The sequence below is a fragment of the Anomaloglossus baeobatrachus genome, chromosome 1 (assembly GCF_048569485.1).
Source record: "Anomaloglossus baeobatrachus isolate aAnoBae1 chromosome 1, aAnoBae1.hap1, whole genome shotgun sequence".
In the NCBI taxonomy this organism is placed as follows: domain Eukaryota; kingdom Metazoa; phylum Chordata; class Amphibia; order Anura; family Aromobatidae; genus Anomaloglossus; species Anomaloglossus baeobatrachus.
In genome coordinates this window covers 420,534,991-420,561,270 of record NC_134353.1, presented here as the reverse complement: position 1 = coordinate 420,561,270, position 26,280 = coordinate 420,534,991, and the positions used below count along the sequence as shown (strand labels likewise).

Below are 26,280 nucleotides of genomic sequence, written 5' to 3'. Positions count from 1 at the left end.
CAATTTTAATACCAGCCAGATAAAGCCATACGGCTGAAGGCTGGTATTCTCAGGATGGGGAGCTCCACGTTATGGGGAGCCCCCCAGCCTAACAATATCAGTCAGCAGCCGCCCAGAATTGCCGCATACATTATATGCGACAGTTCTGGGACTGTACCCGGCTCTTCCCGATTTGCCCTGGTGCGTTGGCAAATCGGGGTAATAAGGAGTTAATGGCAGCCCATAGCTACCACTAAATCCTAGATTAATCATGTCAGGCGTCTATGAGACACCCTCCATGATTAATCTGTAAGTTACAGTAAATAAACACACACACATGAAAAAATCCTTTATTAGAAATAAAAAACACAAACAAATTCCCTCATCACCAATTTAATAAGCCCCAAAAAGCCCTCCATATCCGGCGTACTCCACGGACCTCCAGCGTCGCTTCCAGCATGAAGGTGACAGGAGTTGCAGAAGACACCGCCGCTCCGGTCACCTCCAAGCAGCAACTGAGGTGAGTAGCGCGATCAGCTGAGCTGTCACTGAGGTTACCCGCTGTCACTGGATCCAGCGGTGGCCGCGATTAACCTCAGTGACAGCTCAGCTGATCGCGCTACTCACCTCAGTTGCTGCTTGGAGGTGACCGGAGCGACGGTGTCTTCTGCAGCTCCTGTCACCTTCATGCTGGAAGCGACGCTGGAGGTCCGTGGAGTACGCCGGATATGGAGGGCTTTTTGGGGCTTATTAAATTGGTAATGAGGGAATGTGTTTGTGTTTTTTATTTCTAATAAAGGATTTTTTCATGTGTGTGTGTTTATTTACTGTCACTTACAGATTAATCATGGAGGGTGTCTCATAAACGCCTGACATGATTAGTATAGGATTTAGTGGCAGCTATGGGCTGCCATTAACTCCTTATTACCCCGATTTGCCAACGCACCAGGGCAAATCGGGAAGAGCCGGGTACAGTCCCAGAACTGTCGCATATAATGTATGCGGCAATTCTGGGCGGCTGCTGGCTGATATTGTTAGGCTGGGGGGCTCCCCATAACGTGGAGCTCCCCATCCTGAGAATACCAGTCTTCAGCCGTATGGCTTTATCTGGCTGGTATTAAAATTGGGGGGGACCGCACGCCATTTTTTTAATTATTTATTTATTTATTTCACTGTACAGTATAGACCCGCCCACCGGCTGCTGTGATTGGGTGCAGTGTGACACCTGTCACTCAGCGTGGGGGCGTGTCTCACTGCAACCAATCATAGGCACCTGTGGGCGGGGAAAGCAGGGAATACGAGATTGTTTAATGAGCGGTCGGCTATTTCAAAATAGTAAAAGTCGCGCCGGAGCAGTGTGAATGCCGTGCAGCGCAGCGCCGCGCCGGGGATCGGTGAGTATGAGAGAGGGCTGCTAACTTCAGTCACTCGGGGGATTAGTGGTCACCGGTGAGCCCTTCACTGGTGACCGCTAATCAGGACACGGCACAGACAGAGCCGCAGCATGACAATGAAGTCGGGTTAAGTTCACCCGTGTTCATTCTGATTGTGCGGCTCTGTCTGTGTCTGCTGTCATCTGCCATTCAGCTCTGCTACATGGCTGTCTGTGTCTGCTGTTAGCGGCTAATCAGCTCTGCTACATGGCTGTCTGTGTCTGCTGTCAGCGGCCATGTAGCAGCGCTGAATGGCAGATGACATAGTAAAAAATACGCATTACACACGCATTACACGCGCTAGTAAAATCATTAATTTATTCAGAAATAGCATCGCACTTGCGTTGCACTCGGACCTAACGTGAACTAAAATCAGACGAGTTTTTTTCAGCCCAGTCGGACCGATTTTACTCGCATAGATGTGTTTCCAGCCTTATCATCATCCTCCCAGGGCCCGCTCCACCTGTGGGGAGCATTACCATCCATAGCTGCTACCACCATCTGCCCCAGAGGACAGCGACAGCAGCGGCACCAACTTCACTGGCCGCATACCGCAGGTGGTGTCACAACATTCACCTCATTACTACCTCCATCATCTTCCCCGACATTTTTCTGTACGCCTCAGGACAATGAAGCCGGGCTAGGTTGCCCGTGATGACGACCGTCGACGGCCTGGCACTAGTAGGTTAACCGCCTGCCCCGTGGGGCGCTACACATATCCATGTGAAATTGCTGTACAAATTGTAGGGTCTAGGAAATTGTAAGAAAAGTTTAGGGGCTAAAAGCTCACTAAATTCCTAGTTGACTTATTTAAAGGGTATAGTTTCCAAAAACTGGATCATATACGATACGATACGATACACTTTATTGATCCCGTGGGAAATTATGGTATCACAGCAGCACAACTTAAATCATAACATGAATTACATAATTGACAAGACAGTAGAGTTGACAGAAGAACATTATACATTAGATTAGGACATACACAGCAGCGGGTGAACTGAAAGTAGAAGAAATAAAGTAGACATTCACCTTGATGATGTAACACTAATGTTATTGTTGTACATTCCCATAGCAGTTGGCACAAATGATATCCTATATTTTTTCCTTCTTACACCTCAGAAGGATTAGCCGGTTACTGAAGGTGCTCTTCTGTCTCATGAATAGTTCATATAATGGATGTGCATTATTATTCATAATCGCCATACACTTTTTCAGAGTTCTTCTCTCCACTACATCCTCAAAAGAGTCCAGATTGCAGCCAATAGCGGAGCTTGCCTTCTTGATAAGCTAATTCAGCTTATTAGCATCAGAGATCCGCACACTAGTACCCCAGCATATCAGTGCAAAAAAGATGGCACTTGCCACTACAGACTGGTAGAACATTTCTAACAATTTGCTGCATACATTAAAAGACCTCAGTTTCCTTAGGAAATACAATCTGCTCATCCCCTTCTTGTAGACCCTCTCTGAGTGGCATCTCCAGTCCAGTTTGCTATCCAGGTGGACGCCCAAATATTTGTAACTCTCCACCTGCTCCACCTCCTGACCAGCAATAGAGATTGGTAAACATTCCATCTTTCTCCTGCTATAGTTGGCCACCAACTCCTTAGTTTTCTTAACATTTAGTTGTAGATAGTTATCATGGCACCAATCCACAAAATTCGACACCACCCTTCTATTTTCCTCATCCCCCTGGTCCCCCCTAATACATCCAACAACCACGGAGTCATCCGAGAATTTTTGAAGGTGACAAAAATCAGATTTATACTGAAAGTCTGATGTATACAGTGTGAATAGGAAGGGCGCTAGCACCGTTCCCTGAGGGGCACCTACACTGCTCAATAATTTGCTAGACACAACTGCTTCCATCTGTACAAACTGTGGCCGATCTGATAGGTAGTCAGTTATCCAATTTCTCATCCCCTCCTCCACCTTCATATCAGTCATCTTTTTGTTTAGTAAAAGTGGCTGCAGGGTGTTAAATGCATTCGAGAAATCGAAGAACATCGCTCGCACAGTGGTTCCGTCATTCTCCAAAAATGAATGTACAGTATGTAACAGAGAAAGAATAGCATCGTCCACCCCCAATCTATGCCGGTAAGCAAACTATAGGGGGTCAATAAAAGTCCTAACCCTCGGACTCAAGTGAACAAGCACTAATCTTTACAAGGCCTTCATAGCATGAGATATTAAGGCTACAGGACGATAGCCATTTAGGGTTGCAGGAGAAGTAGTCTTGGGTACCGGAACCAGACAGGAAGTTTTCTATAACACTGGTACCCTCTGTGTTTGTAGACTTGCATTAAATAGGTGTGTAAAGACCGTACACAGCTGGTCTGCACACACTTTAAGGACACGTGGACTGAGTCCATCTGGCCCTGCAGCTTTACCAATGTTAAGTGACTTAAACTGCCTCCTCACATCATTTTCGGAGACTCTAAAATTAGTCTGCTCATCCTCCAATAACAATGTTGCAGAATTTGTACCAGAATCACATCCTCTGTCAGTTGGTGTTACACATGTATTGCTAAATCTATTGAAATACTCATTCATCTCATTAGCCTTGTCCAGTTTTCCTCCCCCATGCACAGACCTCACATTAAGCCCAGCCAGTAATATCATTCCTGACCAAACCTCCCTGGAATTATTGGGACAGTTTCTTTTCAAGTTTGATTCTGAAAACTTCCTGGGCCTCCTTTATTTTATACTTCAATTCATGCTGTATCATTTTAATTTCCTCTTTGTCACCTAATTTAAATGCCTTTTTTTTCCTGTTGAGCAAATGCTTCAATTCTTTTGTTATCCATGGCTTGTTATTTGCAAAACACCTAATTTTTTCTAACAGGCACCAACATATCACTGCAGAAGTAAAGCTGGTGTCACACATAACGACGACGACAACGACGTCGCTGCTACGTCACCATTTTCTGTGACGTTGCAGCGACGTCCCGTCGCTGTCGCTGTGTGTGACATCCAGCAACGACCTGGCCCTTGCTGTGAGGTCGCCGGTCGTTGCTGAATGTCCAGCTTCATTTTTTGGTCGTCACTCTCCCGCTGTGACACACACATCGCTGTGTGTGACAGCGAGAGAGCGACGAAATGAAGCGATCAGGAGCCGGCACTGGCAGCTGCAGTAAGCTGTAACCAGCGTAAACATCGGGTAACCAAGGGAAGACCTTTCCCTAGTTACCCGATGTTTACGCTGGTTACCAGCCTCCGCTCTTGCTGCCAGTGCCGGCTCCTGCACTGTGACATGTGGCTGCAGTATGCATCGGGTAATTAACCCGATGTATACTGTAGCAAGGAGAGCAAGGAGCCAGCGCTAAGCAGTGCGCGCGGCTCCCTGCTCTCTGCACTGTGACATGTAGCTGCAGCACACATCGGGTTAATTAACCCGATGTGTGCTGCAGGAGAGCAAGGAGCCAGCGCTAAGCGCGGCTCCCTGCTCTCTGAACTGTGACATGTAGCTGCAGCACACATCGGGTTAATTAACCCGATGTGTGCTGCAGGAGAGCAAGGAGCCAGCGCTAAGCGCGGCTCCCTGCTCTCTGAACATGTAGCACAGCGACCTTATGATCGCTGCTTCTGCTGTGTTTGACAGCTAAGCAGCGATCATAACAGCGACTTACAAGGTCGCTGTTACGTCACCGAAAATGGTGACGTAACAGCGACGTCGTTGTCGCTGTCGTTTAGTGTGACACCAGCTTTAATGTAGTCAGTCACTCTACCAACCACTTCATTAACATTTGTATACTCGCCCATATGTGGGGGTTTTGGTCCCCTGAGCACAATGCAAATTTAACATGGCATCCACAATATATATACCAGCTAAAATTGCTCTTCAAAAGTCAAAGAGGGCACCTTGCTTCTGTGCCATGTGCCCGAGCAGTAGACTCCAACCACATTTGGGCTATATTTACGTTTATTAGAAATTGCTCTAAAAATGTTTTGGCACATTTTATCTAATTACAGCTTGTGAACATAAAAAAAAAATCTAAGGCTAAAGGCCGCTTTACACGCGATCTCGCTAGCGAGATCGCTAGTGTGCGTACCTGCCCCCATAGGTTGTGCGTCATGGGCAAATCGCTGCCCGTGGCGCACAACATTGCTCGGCCCCGTCACACTACTTACCTGCCTAGCAACGTCGCTGTGACCGGCGAACTGCCTCCTTTCTAAGGGGGTGGTTCGTTCGGCGTCACAGTGAAGTCACTAAGCGGCCTCCCAATAGAAGCGGAGGGGCGGAGATGAGCGGGACGAACATCCCGCCCACCTCCTTTCTTCCTCATTGCGGGCGGCCGCAGGTAAGGTGAGGTTTCTCGTTCCTACGGTGTCACACATAGCGATATGTGCTGCCGCAGTAATGACGAACAACCTGCGTCCTGCAACAGCAACGATAATCGGGAATAGAGCACCGTGTCAACGAGCAACGATAAGGTGAGTATTTTTACTCATTAGCGGTTGCTCGTACGTTTCACACGCAACGACGTCGCTAACGAGGCAGGATGTGCGTCACGAATTCCGTGACCTCAACGACATCGCGTTAGCAATGTCGTTGCGTGTAAAGTGGCCTTAAGGCAAAATTTTAGTTGAAAAGATGTTATCTTCCATTTTTCACTTTAAAATAGAATCGAACTGTAAAAAAAAAGGAAACATTTTTCCAAATTTCTGATTTTTTTTATAAATAAAGCAAATCTTTCTTAAATTTAATCACTATCATGAAGTAGAAAATGTCATGATTTCAGTATCACTGAGATTAGAGGTAATAATAATAAAGTTATTATCACATAAAGTTACATGTAAGATTTGAAAATTACGGTCAGGAACATCAAAACAGGCTTAGAAGGTAAGGAGTTAAAACAGAACAATCTAGGAAATTTACTTCACTAAAAAAATTATAGTAATAGATCTTCTGTTTCTACACTGAAATGTCACAAGATATTGCAGTTATATGCTGCAAACAAGTGCTGTATTATCAGATTTACTGAAGCATAAATACAAATATTTATATTCCATTGTATGATAAAATGTCATTCAATTTATTGGAATTATAGAAATTATCCATTTTAATAAAATAATTAATTAATTAAAAAAATCAACAATTCCAAATTGTACCTTTATGAATGCATATCCAGCTCCATTATCAGTGATTGTAAGGCCCAAGGCATCTTCAGTTTTGGTGATCTCAACTTCTTTGGTTTCTCCCCTAACATGTGCAAAGATAAAATCTTCCAAACCAATCTGACCACCAAGAAGCTTCTGCATATCCACTTTGTGTGTGTTCAGTGTGCAGAACAAAATCTACATAAAAATAAAAAGGTAACCTCTTATTTATGTAAGTTAGGAACATCTTAGATTTTAGTTCATATACTTAAATGGTAACTGTACTTTCAACAAATATTACATGAATCAATGCTACAAGAGAATATGAGAAACTTTATAATATTAATGAATATATCTTCATAGATAATTTTGCCGCTTTCAATTCAGATATTTCTTCCTTTCCCCATTGTCACCTGAACTCATTTACTCTGAAAAAAACCCAGCTCAAATCCATCTTGTTCAAAATAAGATGAACTGTCAGCACAGGTGAGGTGGACATACCGCCTGTGTTTCTGCACAGGGGCTAGAGGTAGAGGGCGGCCCATGCCAGCTTTGCAAAATCGCCTTATAATGAGGGCAATCTGGTCTGTTGCTTGAAGCCTAAAGGTCCCGTTACACGCAACGACGTATCTAACGATATATCGCCAGGGTCACGGATTCCGTGACGCACATCCGGCATCGTTAGCGACGTCATTGTGTGTAACAGCTCTGATCGTCTATTAACAATCAAAAATACTCACCTTATCGTTGATCGTTGACACGTCGTTCAATTTCATAAAATCGTTGCTGTGGCAGGATGCTGTTTGTTCGTCGTTCCTGCGGTAGCACACATCGCTACGTGTGACACCCCAGGAACGAGGAACATCACCGACCCTGCGGCCGCCCACAATGATGAAGGAAGGAAGGGGGCGGGATGTTACGCCCGCTCATCTCCACCCCTCCGCTTCTATTGGGCGGCCTCTTAGTGACGTCGCTGTGACGCCGAACGAACCGCCCCCTTAGAAAGGATGCCAGAACGACATCACTAGGCAGGTAAGTCCCGTGTGACGGCTCCTAACGATGTTGTGCGCCACGAGCAACGATTTGCCCGTGACGCACAACCGACGGGGGCGGGTGCTGTCACCAGCGATATCGCTAGGCACCAGGAGGCATAGTAAGATTACTCTCATTAGTGGCACAGCGGACAGAAAACATTCATACTGCTCTCCTGCCTACACTAGGAAACCCTCTTTAGCTTCCTGCCCAGCACTTTCTCTATGACTCAGACATGCACAATTTGATGACATCAGCAGAGAAAGTACACAACAAGAAGGAAGTGATGCCGTGGAGGATTGTCAGGAGAACCAAACCTCTATATGTATGAAGCACTGTTATGCTCGTGTACCGCCCCAGCAGCAGTTGAACTGCTCGGATCCAGGTGTCGCTGCTCGTGGCTCAAGGGACTCTGGACCCGGGGACTCAGGGTCACTATAACATGATGGGGGGTTATTTACAGGGAGATTAGATAGTTTCTGACACCATCCGTGGTGTGCGGTAATAATGAGTACTGCCGCTGTCGTTGGGAGTACCCGGGGTGATGGAATGGGGGCAGCTAGCTGATGTTACCCTCCACAGATAGGGAAGGCCCCGGGATGGTGGGATGGATTACAGGGGTGCGCAAGCTTGCGGGGATGCTCAGGTACTCACTCAGAAGGAAAGAAGATGCCAACAACGTAGTAAACCAAGTGTCAGGATGCCGCTGCCCTCTTGGGGGAGCTTGTCCGGGTTCCGTCCCCTGCAGTACTGCCTGATGATCCAGAGCCTCCCTCTGTGCCAAGTGGCCCGTAAGCTTGAAGCTGTCCGGGCCCCGCACCCCCCTTTTTGGTGTGAAGGAGCTGTGCTCTCAGGAGCTCATGCTTGGGATTTCAGTGGGCTGATTTGGTTGGAAAGCCCTATCACCCTCGTTACGCTAGTGCCCCGATGTCTAAGCTTCGTGGGGACAGTCCATAAAGGCCCTATCCTCCGCAGGTTAATTGCCGGGTTGCTTGAAGCCTCTCCCCGACCTAGGGTCCAGTACCCCAACGTGCTTTCAGCCCCAGACCGGCTCTTGTACTGCTACTGACTGTCCTCCTAGACTAAGCCAGGCACCCAGTCCTAATATCCCGCGATCGGGTCTCTGACTCCTCCGGGTCCAGACCACCGTCTGCAACCCAATCTACTTCTCCCCTGGGAGCTCCAACTCCCAGCTTCTCCCAAGCTCCTCACTGCTCAAGGGCTACCACTGCACTGACTTGTCACCTCCATGCCTGACCCCTAGGTAGGCGGCCCTATTCCAGCTTAACAGCCCACTGGTGTGCCTGACAGGGTGTGGTGCAAGGTGTGATTGGGATTTTGGATGCTGATGGAGGCAGTGCCGCAAGTTGGGAACCCAGAACCAAGAGGGGTTGAGTCCTGCACTTAAGAGATAAAGAGCGTGCAGTACCCTGTGACGACCTGACTAGTCCAGGGGTGTCACATTCCCCCTTGGTTAAACATAGCTCGCCCCCAAGCTACGGGACAACTAGAGGTTTATTTTGTTAACTGGAAAAGAGAAAAGATAGCAAGTTTAATTAACAATTTCACTTCCCTCACAGGAGGGTACATTACTTAAACGTTGCATTGTAAAAACTCGCAGAGTTCATTTTTATTAAGAATCGTGGGAACAGTACTGGTTGTGGCGCTAGCCGGTGGCTCAGCCTTTTCCGCTGCAGCCCCTTCCCATTGTCCCTCTCCCTTCAATGCGCCACCCAAACAACCTGAAACCCGCCGCTTCCTACTTAGTTCCGTGACAGGGTTGAAGTCCTGGAGGCTAAAAAGATGACTCTGGTAGGCGCAGTGGACGCAACTATATACAAAAAGCACAAGTTCATGCTGGCCACTGCCAGTCCCGCAGCCATGGTCCATGTTTAACTCCAAAGACATACTGAGAGGGACTCTAGATTGTGAGCCCCAATTGGGACAGTGTTGACAATGTATGTAAAGCGCTGTGGAATTAATAGCGCTATATAAATGAATACAATTATTATTATTATTATTATTATTAAAATTATTATTATTATTAACTTTTAAATAATTTGGCAAAAAATTAGGTGACTTTCTCGGCTATTCAACATTTTTAGCATTTCTCAAATTTTACTTATCATTTTTCAGAAAAATAACAAACTTAGAAAAATAACAAAAGAAAACACAGCATTAGACTATGTGCCCACGTACCGTATTTTCATGTAGTTACGCTGCGTTCTGCTCTGCAGCGTAACTGCATGTCCTGTGTCCCCTGCACAATTTATGAAGATTGTGCCTAATCCATGCCCACGTGGCGTATTAGAACGCAATGCTTCGGCTGCTGCCGAATCGCTGCGTTCTAAAAAGCAACATGTCACTTCTTTCATGCGCTTTGGATGCAGGTCCCGCTCTGTCTATGGGAAAGGCTGCATCCAGAGCGCATGAAATCGGCTTTTCATTACGGACTGTTTCTGCAGCGATTTGAAGTGCACGTGTGCTGTTCAAATCGCTGCAGAAATTTCTGCAGGGACAGAACGCAACGTGGGCACATAGCCTTTGCATTAGAACAAGATAGCCGGGTCCCGCGATCATTACTCTCTATATCTCAGTGGGGGCTGGCCAAAGTTAACACGAGTAGACCGCCTCAACTCTGACCCAATTCTTCCCCCTGTGATGTGGCATTGTCTACTACGGGTTCCTCACCATCAGTGACAGGTGTGGCTGGTATGACTCTACGTGTTCGTGTTAAGGGTACGGGTACTACCCTAGGTGTTGAGGTGAGTGCAGTGTCAGTAAGCCTTTCCTATTCTGGTTCCTCCACAGCTTGTGGGAATGTTAACACAGGGACTATCACTGATCCATTTTGCATGGTCCAGTCTTCTGGGAAATCACCTAGAATGGTACGGATCATTCTCTTCTTCCTGTCCACTACTTGAGGTTGGGGCTGGGGTTCATCTGGAACTCTTAGGGGTTCTGGACACTTCTTTAAGTGATCCCTGGAGATGTCAGACGTGGTTCTTCCTTGATCCTTGCTGATAAGGTAAGTCTTCTGATTGTCCAAGTTAGAGGGTTGCACCACGTAGGGTTCCTTCTCCCATTGGTCATCCAGCTTGTGTAGTTTTCTCTTTCTCTTTAGTACCATTTCGCCTGGCGAGAAAAGGAGTAGCTCTTGCCTGTTTTTTGAAGTTCTTTTCCTGCTTCTCCCTACTCTGGTTCAAATTCTCTTCAACATATTCTTGGATTCGTTTATGCTGGATCTGGCGACGTGAGTCCCAATCCGCATCAGGCGAGTAAGCTTCAGGCCGTTCAACCTCCATTTCTAAGTCCACTGGGAGTCTCCCGGGTCTGGCTCTCATCAGGTAAGCAGGTGTACATTTGGTTGAGCCCACAGGAATATTATTGTAGATGTCAACAAGATCTGGCAATTTTTCAGGCCACTGGTTCCGCTCCTCAAGTGTAAGAGTCTTCAGCAGGTTGATTACTAGGTGGTTCATCTTTTCGCACATCCCATTTGTTTGAGCATGGTAGGGGGTAGTGCGCATCTTCTTACATCCGTACAGGCCACAGAATTCCTTGAAGATTTCAGCCTCAAACGCTGGACCTTGGTCGGTGAGGACTCGGTCTGCATACCCATGTGGCCTGCAAAAGTGTGCCTGGAATGCCTTTGTCGCTGTGCTGGCAGTTAGATCTTTTACAGGTACCACCAACAGGAATTGTGACGCCCTGGCAAAGCCAGGTTGTCACAGAAAGAGTTAATCCTCCTTGGTAACCTGATCCCACACCGATGCAGCAGGACAAACCACATCCCCCAGGGTAAGAGAAAAGCAGAGCAGAGGGGAGGGGCTGGAGCAGAGTGTTTGGAGAGACAGACAGAAGAGGAGTCTGGAGTTGTAGCTCCCAGGCTGATAGTGAAGCGTGCTCCGAAAGGGCCGGGACAGGCTGCAGTGAGGAAGGGGCCAGAGGTAGCCGGAGCAGGGTAGTGGCCCGACGGTACCTAGGGTGACCCGGATCACTGCAGGGGAGTGGATTCCCCGTTCCCGGCTGAGGAAGAAAGAGGAAGAGAGTGGAGAGAAAGGCACCTGGCTGCAGGGAAAGAACAACAGGAGCTGCTGCACCGTGTGTGGGACACTAACACCCCCGTACCGAAGGCTGCGGACACCGGCAATTCCTAGTTACCAGTGACTCTGTGTGAAATACTTGTGAGTACGCCCGTGCCCTCAGGCACCGCACCACAGCACTGCACCCTGCTCCCTGCTTACCCCATCACCGGGCCCCGGGACAACCAACCCCCTACCCACGGAGGGGAGATATAACAACCAAACTGCTCCCTGTCACCGCTCCCGGGATCCCCATAAAGAGCAGCGGTGGTGTCCACACAATCACCACAACCGTGGGTGGCGTCACGGACAATCTCCCTTACCAAGTCCCCTTTTACTGTGGAGCCTGGGATCACAGACCGGGTCATGCCACCGTGATACCCACAGAAGTGACCTCGTGGCCCGGATCTGAGTACCCCCTGGTCCCCGGGCGACACAGAATCATGAGTAGTGATCCACCATAGTAAGTGCGTAGGTGTAACTACTCCTGCTCGGGGCGAGCTTGACATGATCCAAAGCTACAAGTTCCAAGGGCTGCTTGGTGACTATTGGTTGGAGCGGTGCTTGCTGACTGGTGCCATCTTTCCTCCTTAAAGCACAAGGACCACAATTTCTGCACCATGCTTCTATGGTATCCCTCATTCCAATCCAATAGAAGCGACTCCTCAGCAACATCTCCAACTTTTTCCATCCAAAGTGCCCTGCCCGGTCGTGGTACGCTTCCAAGACCACTGGCACATATGCCTTGGGTATCACTATCTGGCATATTCTTTCATGCGTCTTGGGATTGGTAAGATTTCTGCACAACTTGTCCCAATGGAGATACAGTCGACTCCTGTCCTGCCACAGCTTCTTAGCTTCCTCTGGAGCGTCTGGTTCAAGGCAGGAGCCAGCTTGATATATCAATGTTATTAGTTATTAGTTGGTTATTAGTCTGATTGCAGGATCACCATCCTGAGCTTCACGCCAACCATGATGGGGTAACGGATTGAAGGTTGACTCCTGTTGACTGCTATGGGACCGGGGCTGTTCCATGCTAACAGGACGATGAAAGGCGGGCAGTTCAATCTCCTCCAGGTCAACTTCATCCTCTCCATCATTGGGCAAATGGGGCATTCTGGATAGGGCATCCGCGTTGGTGTTCTTGTGGCCTGCCCTATATTTTATAGTGAAATCATAGTTCGCCAGTCTTGCAATCCAACGCTGTTCCAGCGCTCCAAGCTTTACCATGTCGAGGTGGGTCGACGGATTATTATCCGTGTACACGGTAAATTTTGTGGAGGCCAGGTAGTGCTTGAATCTCTCGGTTATGGCACAGATGAGTGCTAAGAACTCCAACTTGAAAGAACGGTAGTTCTCAGGGTTTCTTTCTGTAGGCCACAGCTTCCTGCTGGCATAGGCAATCACCTTCTCCTTGCCCTTCTGCACCTGGGACAGGACAACTCCTAATCCTACATTGCTGGCATCCGTGTACAGTACAAACAGGAGACCGTAGTCGGGATATGCGAAGATCTCATCCCCCATCAGAGCTAACTTCATCCGCCTGAAGGAATCTTCTTGTTCCTTACCCTACTTGAATGGAGAGCCAGAATGCTTGCCATGCTTTGGTTGCCCAACCAGGAGATCTTGCAAGGGAGCCGCCATCTTGGTGTGGCCTTTCACGAACCTGCGGTAGTACCCCATCAGGCCCAGGAACTGCCGCACTTCTCTGACAGTATTAGGCCTTGGCCAGTTCTGGATGGCCGTGATCTTCTCAGGATCCGGTGCCACGCCCTCGGGACTAGCTACATGTACCAGATACTGGATCTTAGGTTTCAGTAGGTAACACTTAGATGGTTTTAGCTTCATCCCATACCTGGATAGGACTTTGAATACCTCCGCCAGACGTTCCAGATGCGCTTCATATGTTTTAGAATATTTGATGACATCATCCAGGTAAAGCAGGACAGTTTCGAAGTTGCAGTGGCCCAAGCAGCACTCCATGAGCCTCTGAAATGTTCCCGGTGCATTACACAGCCCGAATGGCATGCTGTTGAATTCACATAATCCCAATGGGGTGGCAAAGGCAGTCTTCTCACGGTCTTCCTCAGCAACAGCCACTTGCCAGTATCCGCTAGTAAGATCAAGAGTAAAGACGTAATTGGCAGATTTCAAGGCTGCTAAGGATTCTTCAATTCGGGGTAAGGGTAAGCATCTTTATGTGTGATCTTGTTGATTTGTCTGTAATCCACACACATCCTCATAGTGCCGTCTTTCTTTTTTACCAATACCAGGGGAGCGGCAACTATCACACATGACCCCAGCCTCCTTCATGTTTTTCAGCATGTCATTTGCACATTGGTAGTGGGCAGGTGGTATGGGCCTGTACCTCTCCTTGATGGGTGGATGAGTGCATGTGAGTATGTAGTGTTGTACCCCTTTTATCCTCCTGAAATCTAATGGGTGCTTGCTAAAGACCTGCTTGTACTCCTGCACAACCCTGTAGACCCCTTGCTTGTGATGTAGAGGTGTAGAGTCGATGCCAACATGTAGCTCCTGGCACCACTTTTCTGACTGTCCCTGGTAACTGTCACTGGAGGACTGATCTGAGGTATTTGGGGAATTCACTGTATGGATGCAATTTGTGTTTACTGTGAACAGCTTGGCAATTGTGGCATACCTGGGCAATGTAACTGTGACGCCTTGGCAAAACCAGGTAATCACACATTAGGCCCCCGCATAACACCATCACTCACAGGGTTACATACAGCCGACCTGAAACACTAGTCACCCCCCCCCTCAGGGCAAGACAGGCACACCAGTGGGCGGGACCAGGCGGTTAGGGAATGCCCACCTAGGGGTCTAGACAGCCCGGGGTGGGAAAAACAGGGAGTTAGCTTGTGAAGTGTAAAGTTCAAGTTGAGAGGAGTGGAGGCTGGGGCTAGGCGTAGCTCCAGCGGAGAAGTTCAAGTTGAATGGTGCCAGGGTTGGAGCCCTGGTACCTTGGCTAGGTGGCAGACGATGGCCTCCGTCGGCAGGCGACGGTAAGATGGCAGCCGGAGATCCGAGGTGGACCGGGACAAGTTTGGAGCCCGCTGGTACCGACACCAGAGACCCGACCCGGAAACCGTGCACAGAGGGGGTACTCAGACCCTGAAGCCAGGACCGGAACCAACGGCCTAGCTAATCAACCGATTGAGGGCAGGATTATAGGTCCTCTCCCAACCAAAGTCCCAAAAGCAGACAACCACCCACAGAGAGGGATAGGGCAACCGCCAGGGCACATAGATCCCAAGAGTCAGCATCAGCGGGCGAGGCTCCTTAGGTACACAAAAAGCCGGGAGCGGACTCCCGTGTTCCATACCGGGAAGTCTAAAGAAACAACAGAACTAGTGCAGAGGAAAAGACGGCGACCACCAGCCCGGGTGGGGGACCAGAGTACAACCGGCCACGGCGGCCGGCCACCAGCACCTTGGTTTACCAAAAGACTCGTGTGATTCATTTAATTGTGAGTAACCAAACATCCCCTGGTACGTCCGGGCGCGCAATCCCTTCCCATCGCCATACCCTGCACAGAGACACTAGGTCCCGGGGCAACCATCCCTACCCACTGAGCGGTTAACATCCAGCTGCCACTACATCTCCCCCGGGTGTCCCACAACAGCAGCGGTGGTGTCCCACTTCACCACACACCGTGGGTGGCGTCATGAACTGAATACGGCCAAGCCCGTACAACTACGTCCCCCTTTTCATTTGGCGTGTCCGCGTGACCCCCGGGTCCGGAGGATCCCTCGAGCCACACAGCGGGTCCGGATCAGAGCAGCGCCGGCTGCTACAGGCGTGAAGGTGGCACATAACCTCTTCCTCCCCGCAATTCAACACTCGCACGGGTACCCTCCCCTTCGGGACATCAACTACCTCCCTGGCCATTAATACTGTGGGCCAATGCTTGAGGGCAGGGGCTCTACCACTGCCTGGTAATCTTGTCCACAGGAGCCTACAGCTGCCCTGCACCACATCATCATCTCACTCCGCAGGGGCACTACAAGAGGGGCTACATCCATTACCCGTACACCGCCAATTTCTCCTCCAGATAGATTTACCTGTTGCCGCTGCAGGAGGGCCCAGATCTCTCGTTGCAGGACCCTCTGTCGCCCTGCTCCTGCAGTCTCAGATAGCTGTTGGAGTAAAAACAATACTTCCCCCATACAGTTCTCAATGACATTTGTTCCCAAAATGATCTTAGGGTTCCGGTCACTAGGGTCATTCTGCACATCTATTAGTCCTTGCCGCACCAAATCTACCCGGCCCACATTAATGGTCACCTCCTTGAACTCAATTTGAGTCACTGGTAACCCGTTGACAGCGTAGATGTTAATGCTGTCATCTGGCGGGTGAGTTCATCATCAAACCAAAACTTCTTTACAGTGCATAGGGAATAGTTGTTACCTTGGAGCCGGTATCAAGGAGTGCAGAGGTCGGGATCCCATCCAGGGTGATGGAAACGATAGGCCGTTCTCCCACGTACCACTCTCGCCAGTCCGCTGGGCCTTGGGAGTTTATTCCTGAGGATTGGCCCTTGACTCCAGGGATTGCCCATTTAAAGGACAGTGCCGGGCGTAATGGCCAGTCTTATTAGATTTATAGCAAACAAGCTGTCCATACCGGTCGTTGTTCCGTCCTCTGAAAGTCAAGGTCCTCCCTCTCATCCAGGGGACATCCTCCGGGCAATCGCCTAGTTGGATCTTCTCTGCTGGCTTGGTCTTTGGCTGGAGCTGTATCGCTTCAAAGATCCTTGTGGCATCGCTGCTCAGCTTCTGCACCTGTGAAGACAAATCGCTGATTCTGCCCACGGGCATCGCCGAGGATGTTGGCTCTGGCAATGCTAAGGTAGGAGGCTTCACATGTAGAGGAGAAGTGCCGGCTTGCCAGGATTGGAGGGGAGAGTCCGTAGCCTCCAGGGGCTGCAGGGCTTTGATCGCCCGTTCTTTCAAGATAGCAAAGTCTAATGTAGGATGCTCCAGGGCCCACAGCCATAGCTGCTTACGGTCTTCCACTGATCCCAGGCCCTGTAGGAACTTCTCCACAAGCATCTTGTTCCCCTCCTGTTCACTGATGTCATAGATCAGATTCAAAGTCCGTAGTGCTGCTTGCAATCTCAGAGTGTAGTCTCAGATGCTGTCTTGGGGACGTTGTTTGTAGCTGTAGAACCTTATCCTCAGCTCGGCTTCAGTGCGGGTCTCAAACGCAGCCCCTAGTTGTTTAAAGATGGCAGATACTGAGGTCCGGTCCTCATCAATCCACGTTTCTACCTCCAGCTTGGCTGCGCCTGTGAGCTGGCCGAGTATCATCGACGCCCTGTGCCAGCCGGTCAGGGCATACATATCTAGGACCATGAAGATCTTCCGCTTTAATCCTTGCAAGGCGTCAGGGCGGCCATCATACTGAGGTAGCCATGTGGCGCCAGGCACATGGGGTAAGGTGATCAGCATGATCATCACGACCACCTCGGCCCCGGGTGCTACCGCTCCTGCAGTCGGAGCGGCGCCCGCTGCATCAGCATCACCCTGGTCTGGCGGGGGCAGCGCTGTAATGCTTCCATCATCCGGCGTGAACATCTTCTTGTTCCCGCTTGGTTTTTGCCAGCCACTCCCTCTTACGATGGGAACCCCTGGGAACTTTTGGTCACGGCCACACTCTCAGGACGAAGTGCGAGGCTTCAGCTTCATGCGCTTTTGGTCTGGAAAATGGCGTTTTGGCAGCAAAGATGGTGAAAAACGGCAGGAACGTGATTTTGACACCGCAGCTTGAATTTTAAAGGCGCACGTGACCCAGGTTAGTGGGTCCAGTCCGTATCCTGTTCATGACGCCAGAGGTTTTTAGAGGTGTACCGCCCCAGCAGTGGTCAAAACGCTTGGATCCAGGTGTCGCTGCTCGTGGCTCGAGGGTCTCCGGATCCAGGGGCTCAGGATCACTCTAAAACGTGATGGGGGGTTATTTACAGGGGGATTAGATAGTTTGTGACGCCACCCGTGGTGTGCGGTAATAGGGAGTACCGCTGCTGCCATTGGGAGTACCCAGGTGATGGAATGGGGGCAGCTAGCTGACATTACCCTCCACGGGTAGGAAAGGCCCCAGGACTCTGAATGGTGGGATAGATTGCAGGGGACCGCAGGGTCACTGGGGGCAATGGATGCTCAGGTACTCACTCAAGAGGAAAGCAGACACTGACAACTTAGTAAACCAAGTCTCTGGGTGCCGCTGCCCTCTTGTTGTTCCGTCCCCTGCAGTACTCCTTGATGGTCCAGAGCCTGCCTCCGTGCACAGATTTCAGTAGTCCAAGTGGCCCATAAGCTGGAAGCTGTCCGGGCCCCACTCCCCACTTTTTGGTGTGAAGGAGCTGTGCTCTCAGGAGCTCACGCTTGGGATTTCAGTGGGCTGCTTTGGTTGGAAAGCCCTATCCCCCTCGTTGCACTAGTGCCCCGATCTCTGAAGTTCGTGGGGGCAGTCCATAAAGGCCCTATCTTCCGCAAGTTAATTGCCGGGTTGCTTGAAGTCTCTCCCTGACCTAGGGTCCAGTACCCCGATGTGCTTTCGGCCCCAAACCGGCTCTTGTACTGCTGCTGACCGTACTCCTAAACTAAGCCAGGCACCCAGTCCCAATATCCTGCGATCGGGTCTCCGACTCCTCCGGGTCCAGACCACCGTCTGCAACCCAATCTACTTCTCCCTTGGGAGCTCCAACTCCCCCCAAGCTCCTCACTGCTAGAGGGCTACCACTGCACTGACTTGTCACCTGCCTGCCTGACCCCTAGGTAGGCGGCCCTATTCCAGCTTAACAGCCCACTGGTGTGCCTGACAGGGTGTGGTGCGAGGTGTGATTGGGATTTTGGATGCTGATGGAGGCAGTGCAGCAAGTTGGGAACCCAGAACCAAGAGGGGTTGAGTCCTGCACTTAAGAGATAAAGAGCGTGCAGTACCCTGTGACGACCTGACTAGTCCAGGAGCATCCCACTCGGTGGGCGAGCTGAGGTTTAAGTGAACCCACTGGGCCGCAACACAGAAAACCTGGAGGGGCTTAACTATGGACATGCACCTAGTCTTCTCCAGAGCCACTAATGGTGGAGGTATTGGTCCGTGTGCTACTCGACTAGACTGTGTTGCATTGGCTGGCCCCAGGGGTACGGGAACGACAGTCTCTGACAGTAGGTTGCAGTAGCAGCAAGAATCGAGATTCCGTCCGGGTGGATGAACGGCAGCAGCTGGTAAAAATACTTAGGGACAGCAGGTGTCACGGTGGGCAGAGGGGTAGTGGCTCATAGCAGCAGGTAGCAGTATGGCAGCAGCACTTTGTAATATAAACAGGAATGAGCAACAGATCAAGCACTATATGACAGCAGCAGCACAGAGCAAGGGAACCTGAATACAGCAATGAGTCTAATTTAACTCATTGCCCAGGAAACTCTCAAAAGGCCAGAGTTGCCTTAAATATCTGCAACCTCACAGCTGACCGGGGAGGCACTTCGGGGTTACGGGCAGAGGCCGTGAGTCTGCGAGGGGTATAGACGCTCCATGGAGCTGCAGCATGGGACAGAGACAGGACCACCGCAGCAGGAGGCCTGGACCGGTGAGGGAACCGATGTCCTTCCTGGGTGAGGGGAGCAGGAGAATGCAGGGACGCTAGCATGGGTGTTACAAGTACAATGAAAAGAAAAGACAACCAAAGAAATGGGCTGGCACACCTGTTGGTAGAAAGTGCAATGTGTAAGTGCACTGTCAAACTGTACCTACTAATAGGTCGTGTTCCCCTTTTTTTGGGTTGTGTATCTTGTGTTTATAGCTTTCCACGGGCAGGTGTCTGAACAGTCAGATGTGGGTCCTGTTTTGCCCCACCTATACTGAGTCTTGCTGGCTAGGGGAACTGCAATAGTTAGGTATCATCCTGATTCGGTACACCTTGTTGTGGTGAGATGGCCTTTACGCTCTTCATCATAATGGTGTCAAATAAGTACCCTATGCTAATTACATGTACTATTATTTATATACTTACTGCAAGGTATTTGCTTATTTGTTATTAGTCTAGATTAGATTATTAGTCTAGAGAGGAATTTTGTGGTAGCAGAATCAAGTGTGCAGACAACACTCAAGCAATGCAGAAGTGAGTCAGTGGGATGCCACTTGTTGAAATAAAGCTGAGAGTATGGATTGCATCTAAGAACAGCAGAGTTGAGACGGTCATATGACTAGACTTCACGAGCAGTTGGAGATGGCCGCAGCAGAAGGGAAATTAGCTGTGTAGTGTTACAGCCAGGACAGGTGAGTAACATTATACCATTTTTTTAGTCTTCACCAGAAGAGTCTATAAAAGTAGGAAGTGGATATCTGGAGGGACATTTATTTTAGCTAAGTTGGAGCATTACTGTCTTTTTAGGTATCCAGCATTTCCCAGGTAGAGGTTATTCTCCCCAAATTTCTTGCAGTCAGAAATTTGTTAATTTCATAATACACATCTACTGCAGTTCAGTGGCGAAAGCAGGAATTGATTGGATAGTAGATTTTGACATTGATAGTAGACTTTATTAGTTTAGTAGAATTTATTCATGAAGTCAAAAGAGAATGAAGTTAGGAATTATAACAAATTTTGAGACTCTTTTAAGATGAAGGATAATTAAAATGAAAGATGACCGGATTGATGTGTTCACTAATTTGGAATGAACCGGTGAACTTTAGAACCAGCTTTTTTTGTAGGGGTCATTATCCAAATGTTTTTTTGTTGAAAGCAAAACTTATCACCAGGGAATATTACTGAAAGAAGTCATTGTAGCATAAAGCCCACTTGTACACTAAATACTATAAGCAAAAATAAATAAAACACACGAGACAACAGACTGCATTAACAATGGCCGTGATGTTTTAGTAATGGTTACATGAAATTGATAAATAAACCAAATTACTCGAATTTACAATAAACCAATATAATAAAAAAATCTGAAAACCATAAACAATTAACCATCTCCATAAACCAAAATCCACCCAACAAAGTTGGGTGATTTTTTTCCCATCTCATAAAACAACGCGACAGTGAATAAATTAACAAAGAGGAAGGGTGGGCGGGTGAATCTTCTTTCTTCACAGCTGATAATGAGACAACTGAACCGAAACTGCTAATATTTATACCTGAAGTTCCCACTCAAGTATAAAACTTTACCAATCAAATATTCCAGAATTGGCGCGCAACAGGCTGAACATAATCCAGATCCATCCGGTTCGCGTTACCTGTCCTTTTCAAAATTAACCCCTTGTGAACCAACTTTTCAAAACCCGAGTAAATTATTGAACAAAAAAGTGAGGAGGGAGAAGGGGCCTATGCCACCATGTAATCCCAATGCTATGCGATGCTGGTGATTAACCATGGTAGCATAATGCCCACTTATACACTAAATACTATAAGCAAAAATAATTGACACATGAGACAACAGAATGCATTAACAATGGCCGTGATGTTTTATTAATGGTTACATGAAATTGATAAATAAACCAAATTACATCCTACCTGAATCTCTTGAAATTCCCCAAAATTCCAACTGGGTATAAGGAAACACCGTCTTTTCCTTGGCCAAAGGAACACGAAAAAATTCCATAAGGCCAATCAAATTATACAATAACTTAAAACAATGCTCAGAAACACCACTACCTATAAACAAAAAGTCATTTAGAACAGGGGTCTCAAACTCAGCTGGGTGTATGGGCCGCACATAGAAAAAAAAAATTGTCCTTGCACGACAAAGTGAGATTTTTAATGATTCCATAGTTTTTTCTATACACCTTTGGATCACTTATTTGAACATTTTTTGCTTGTTTATTATAACAACCCTGCATTTTTTTGTTTAGTTAAGGTTGTATATAAAAGCATTTTTAATAACAAAAAAAATCATGCTTTATTTTGATTTTTTTTTTTACATTTTATCACCTTCTTGTAATATTAGCAGCATCATATAGTAATCTTAGCTAACATCTTGTAGTAATGTCCCCATGCTATAGTAATGTTCCCCATCCGTCTGCCCTGTAGTAATATTCTCATCCTTGCAGTAATGTTCCCCAGCCGTGCGCCCTGCAGTATTGTGCACATCTTTGGGGTATGGTGTCCATCCTTGTGCCCAGTAGTATTGTGCTCATCCTGGTGTCCTGTAGTATTTTGCTCATCCTTGGGGTATTGTGCCCATCCTTGTGCACTGTAGTATTGTGCCCTTCTTTATGCCCTGTAGTATTGTGCTTATCCTTGTAGTAATATGCTCATCCTTATAGTATTGTGCTCATTATTGTGCCCAGAAACATTTGTGCTCATCCTTGTGCCCAGTAGTATTGTGCTCATCCTGGTGCCCTGTAGTATTGTGCTCATACTTGCAGTATTTACCCATCCTTGTGCCCTGTTGAATTGTGCTCATCTTTGGGCCCAGTAGTATTGTGCTCATCTTTGTGCCCAGTAGTATTGTGCCCATCTTTGCGCCCAGTAGTATTGTACTCATTCTTGTGCCCAGTAGCATTGTGCTCATCCTTGTGCCCAGTAGTATTGTGCCCATCCTGGTGCCCTGTAGTATTGTGCTCATCCTTGGGGTATTGTGCCCATCCTTGTGCCCTGTAGTATTGTGCCCATCTTTGCGCCCAGTAGTATTGTACTCATCCTTGTGCCCTGTAGCATTGTGCTCATCCTTGTGCCCAGTAGTATTGTGCCCATTTATGTGCCCTGTAGTATTGTGCCAATCCTTGTAGTAATATGCTCATCCTTGTAGTATTGTGCTCATCCTTGTGCCCAGTAGTATTGTGCTCATCCTTGTGCCCAGTAGTATTGTGCTCATCCTTGTGCCCAGTAGTATTGTGCTCATCCTTGTGCCCAGTAGTATTGTGCTCATCCTTGTTCCCTGTAGTATTGTGGTCATCCCTGTAGCATTTTGTCCATCCTTGTAGCATTGTGTCCATCCTTGTAGTATTGTGCCCATCCTTATAGTATTGTGCCCATCCTTGTAGTATTGTGCCCATCCTTGTAGTATTGTGCCCATCCTTGTAGTATTGTGCCCATCCTTGTAGTATTGTGCCCATCCTTGTAGTATGGGAAAACCTTCTAACAGATAACTCATTACGTATGATTGAATACTTATTGACATATGAGAAAATCTGTTTAAGAAGAATTAACGAACAACTCGATAAAGAGATTGCCGAATTACAGAAACAGTCCTCTCAACCTGATTTTATTAAACTTGAACTTGCCCTACAAAACAATCTTGAAAAGTTCAAAAAAGATCTAAAAGATCGTAAACACCAGAAGTTTATTAGGGATCTAAAAGACTTCGAAACAGGGCAAGTGTATCAAATATATAAGGGGAATAGCAGACCCCCCCCAATACACTAGGACTAGCAATACCAACTTGTCAGAAACAGAATTATCGGAATCAGATAGCTCAATTGGTGCTTCAAATAATAGACGGACAGGAACGAAATGCAAAAGTGGGAAAATTGGAAACAGAGAAATAATCCTGTTTCCAGATCATGGGAAGTAACAGCAATGGGAGAGAACCAAAGAGTCGGCGATTCTGGCAATTTAGTACATGGTGCCTCTGCTTTCTCCTCATTGGGATTGTCCAATTCACGGGTGGGCCTTATCCAACAAACAATTCCAACAATGTTTGGAGGCCACACTTCCTTGATAAACAAGGAACTCAGTATACAACGATTTGTACCTTCATCCGCATTAACTGGCATATCTTTACAACAAAATGCACTGCAGGGTGTAGGCACTATGTCTGTTGTGCCTACTATACAACAAATAATGTCACAAATTGGTGGAACACCACAGACCACGAATATGTTACAGAGTCTGTCGATGCCTATGTCATCTATACAGCAAAACAATGCAAATACTTTAGGTACCAATGTAAATCCTATCACACAACAGGCAGTGTGACAGATTGGTATATCGACAAATTAACATACACCTCAATGTGCAGATATACAGCAGAGTCTATCTACACTCTCTGTGAACCAGGGCAGCCAAGGCACCGGAACGATACTGAATACCCCAATGGTGGAATCTACATCTTCTCGATCATTTAATTTTTTAGGGACAGGGAAACCCTAAATTCTGGGAGTGATACAACGAACCTTCAGATCATTAATTTGTCGCCTTTTCATCTGGAAGGACCACATATTTCACTGTTGCAAAAGGGTTTTGTCCTTTACACCTACCCTTTATGATGCCTTTACATGGACAAAGGATGTGAATCTCTTTGCCCGTAAGTTGGCTCTACATAAATATCATGTGGCGAAAGCTCGTGACTCTTCAGTAATCAGAAGAAAGGATGATGAAACTCTCAGAACCCTTGAGGAGTTATCTTTGGGATTGGGATATGATGTTATTCCTCCCTTCTCTAAATTAAAACCTAAAAGTAGGAATACCCCACTGTTCTCACAGTACCATAGTATAGACACGTTTGTTACTATGGTTACAGCTGACCTTAAAAAACTACATAAATCGAGTCAGAACAAGGGAAATCTGAGCCCAGATGAATTAAGGGCCATGAATGAACTGAGGAACAATGATAAATTGACCATCAAACCCTCCGATAAGGGGGGGGATATCGTTGTTATGAACACCACCGATTATGTGAACATGGTCAATGCACTTTTGAGTGATAGAGATACATATTCTATTTTAAGAAATGACCCTACAGAGAATTTTTTTAAAGATTTGAATTGCCTCTTGAAAGGAGCACTTGATTCTAATCTGATTTCCAATGATGAATTTAAATTCATGTTTAATCCCCACCCAACCACGGCTACTTTTTATGCACTACCTAAAGTGCATAAACAAACATCTCCAATTAAGTGCAGACCAATTGTTTCTGGGAATAATTGTCTTACGGAAGGAGCGAGCCAATACCTTGATGAACTACTGTCCCCATTTGTGGAAAGTCTCCCATCGTTTGTCAGAGATACTAAAGATATGGTCCGGAAGTTGAGCGAGATATCAGTTTCAGAAAGAACGATTTTGGTCAGCTTCGATGTGGAGGCGCTGTATAGCAACATATGCCATGACATTGGTCTAAGAGCAGTTAAGACCTTTCTTGATACTAAAAGCCAGAAATATCAGTTACATAATGAGTTTCTTTTGGAGTTATTGAAGTTTGTGTTAACACATAATTTTTTTACCTTTTGGCGGTACCCTCTTTCATCAGATAAGAGGTACCGCTATGGGTACATCATGTGCACCAAATTTTGCAAATCTTTTTTTAGGATGGTGGGAGGATAATTTTGTTCTCTGTGATGATTTGAGTTTTTTTGTCAGCCATATTATTTTTTGGGGTAGGTACATCGATGATGTGCTTATCCTATGAGATGGACCAGTCTCGATATTTACTGACTTTGTACATATCCTCAACAACAATCAGATAGGCATGTTCTTCACATCTGAGATTGGCCTTAAGTCTATTAATATTCTGGACCTTAGTATCTCAATTGATGAAAACGGAGGGGTACACACCGATATTTATCAGAAACAGACTTCAACTAATTGTCTACTCCACTGGGATAGTTGGCACCCAACATCTTTGAAGGCTGGCATCCCAGTGGGTCAGTATCTCCGGGCTCGGAGGAACTGCTCGAATGAGCAGCTTTTTGAAAAAGAGTGTTGTAACCTCTATAATAGATTCTCTGCAAGAGGTTACCCCAAGAAGGTGTTACATCGTGCTTATCACCGGTCAAAATCCACGTGTCGTGACAGTCTCCTGGGAGATACTGCATGTAGACAAAATTCCGATTTGATAAGGATTATTGGTACCTTTGACGCACAGAGTAATGGGGTATCAAGGGTTCTACGACGTTATTGGCCTTTACTGCAGTGGATAGTGACCTTAAGGATAGAAATGGTGAATATCCTAACATTACGTACAGGAGAGGGAAAAATCTGAGCGATACCCTCGTTCCCGGTCACTTTACACAGCATCAATGTACGGATCATTTAGGAACTAGACAGGGTGGTTCATATCCATGCTCCACATGCTCCTTTTGTAAGTATTTACCCAGAATACGCGAATTTGTAAATCCAGCGGATAATAGGAGATATACAATAAGGGACAATATTAATTGTAAGACTAAAGGGGTAGTATATATTGCATCTTGCCCCTGTCCCAAACTTTACGTGGGGAAGACAATACAGGAGTTCCGCAGAAGAATTTCCAAACATATCAGTTGTATTAATACCAAGGCTGATACGCCCCTCTCTATACATATGAGAACTAAACATGTGGATACCCTTTTGGATTTACATTTCTGGGGCATCAGAAAAATTTTCCTGGGCCCAAGGAAAGGCAACCTGGATAGGTTGCTGTTACAAGAAGAATCCAAATGGATCTACAGATTGAATTCGCAATCCCCTGTGGGCTTAAATGAGGGCTTTACTTTTTCAGCCTTTTTGTGACATTGAACCGTTTATATAGTGTCTAACGTATTGGACTAATAATTAAGTAACCAACTTCCCTGATTATCCTTTTGGACCCAGTATAGAACTGAAGGTGATAACTGATCGCCTAACTTATATGAATCATTGGTGTGTTTATAGTGGCCAAAGTAAATTGATGATGGATCACTTTAAATCTGTGAGCATATATAATAATTCT

General features: G+C 47.1%; 1 protein-coding gene across 1 annotated transcript in view; it reads right to left on the bottom strand.

The window, feature by feature from the left end:
• The window catches only part of GIPC3 (GIPC PDZ domain containing family member 3), a 388,184-nt gene that overhangs the window by 255,391 nt on the left and 106,513 nt on the right, over positions 1-26,280 (bottom strand). The window contains exon 2 of the mRNA XM_075337861.1: positions 6,528-6,713. Within this exon, the coding sequence (XP_075193976.1) occupies positions 6,528-6,713 (186 nt within the window). The remainder of the gene's footprint in view (positions 1-6,527; positions 6,714-26,280) is intronic.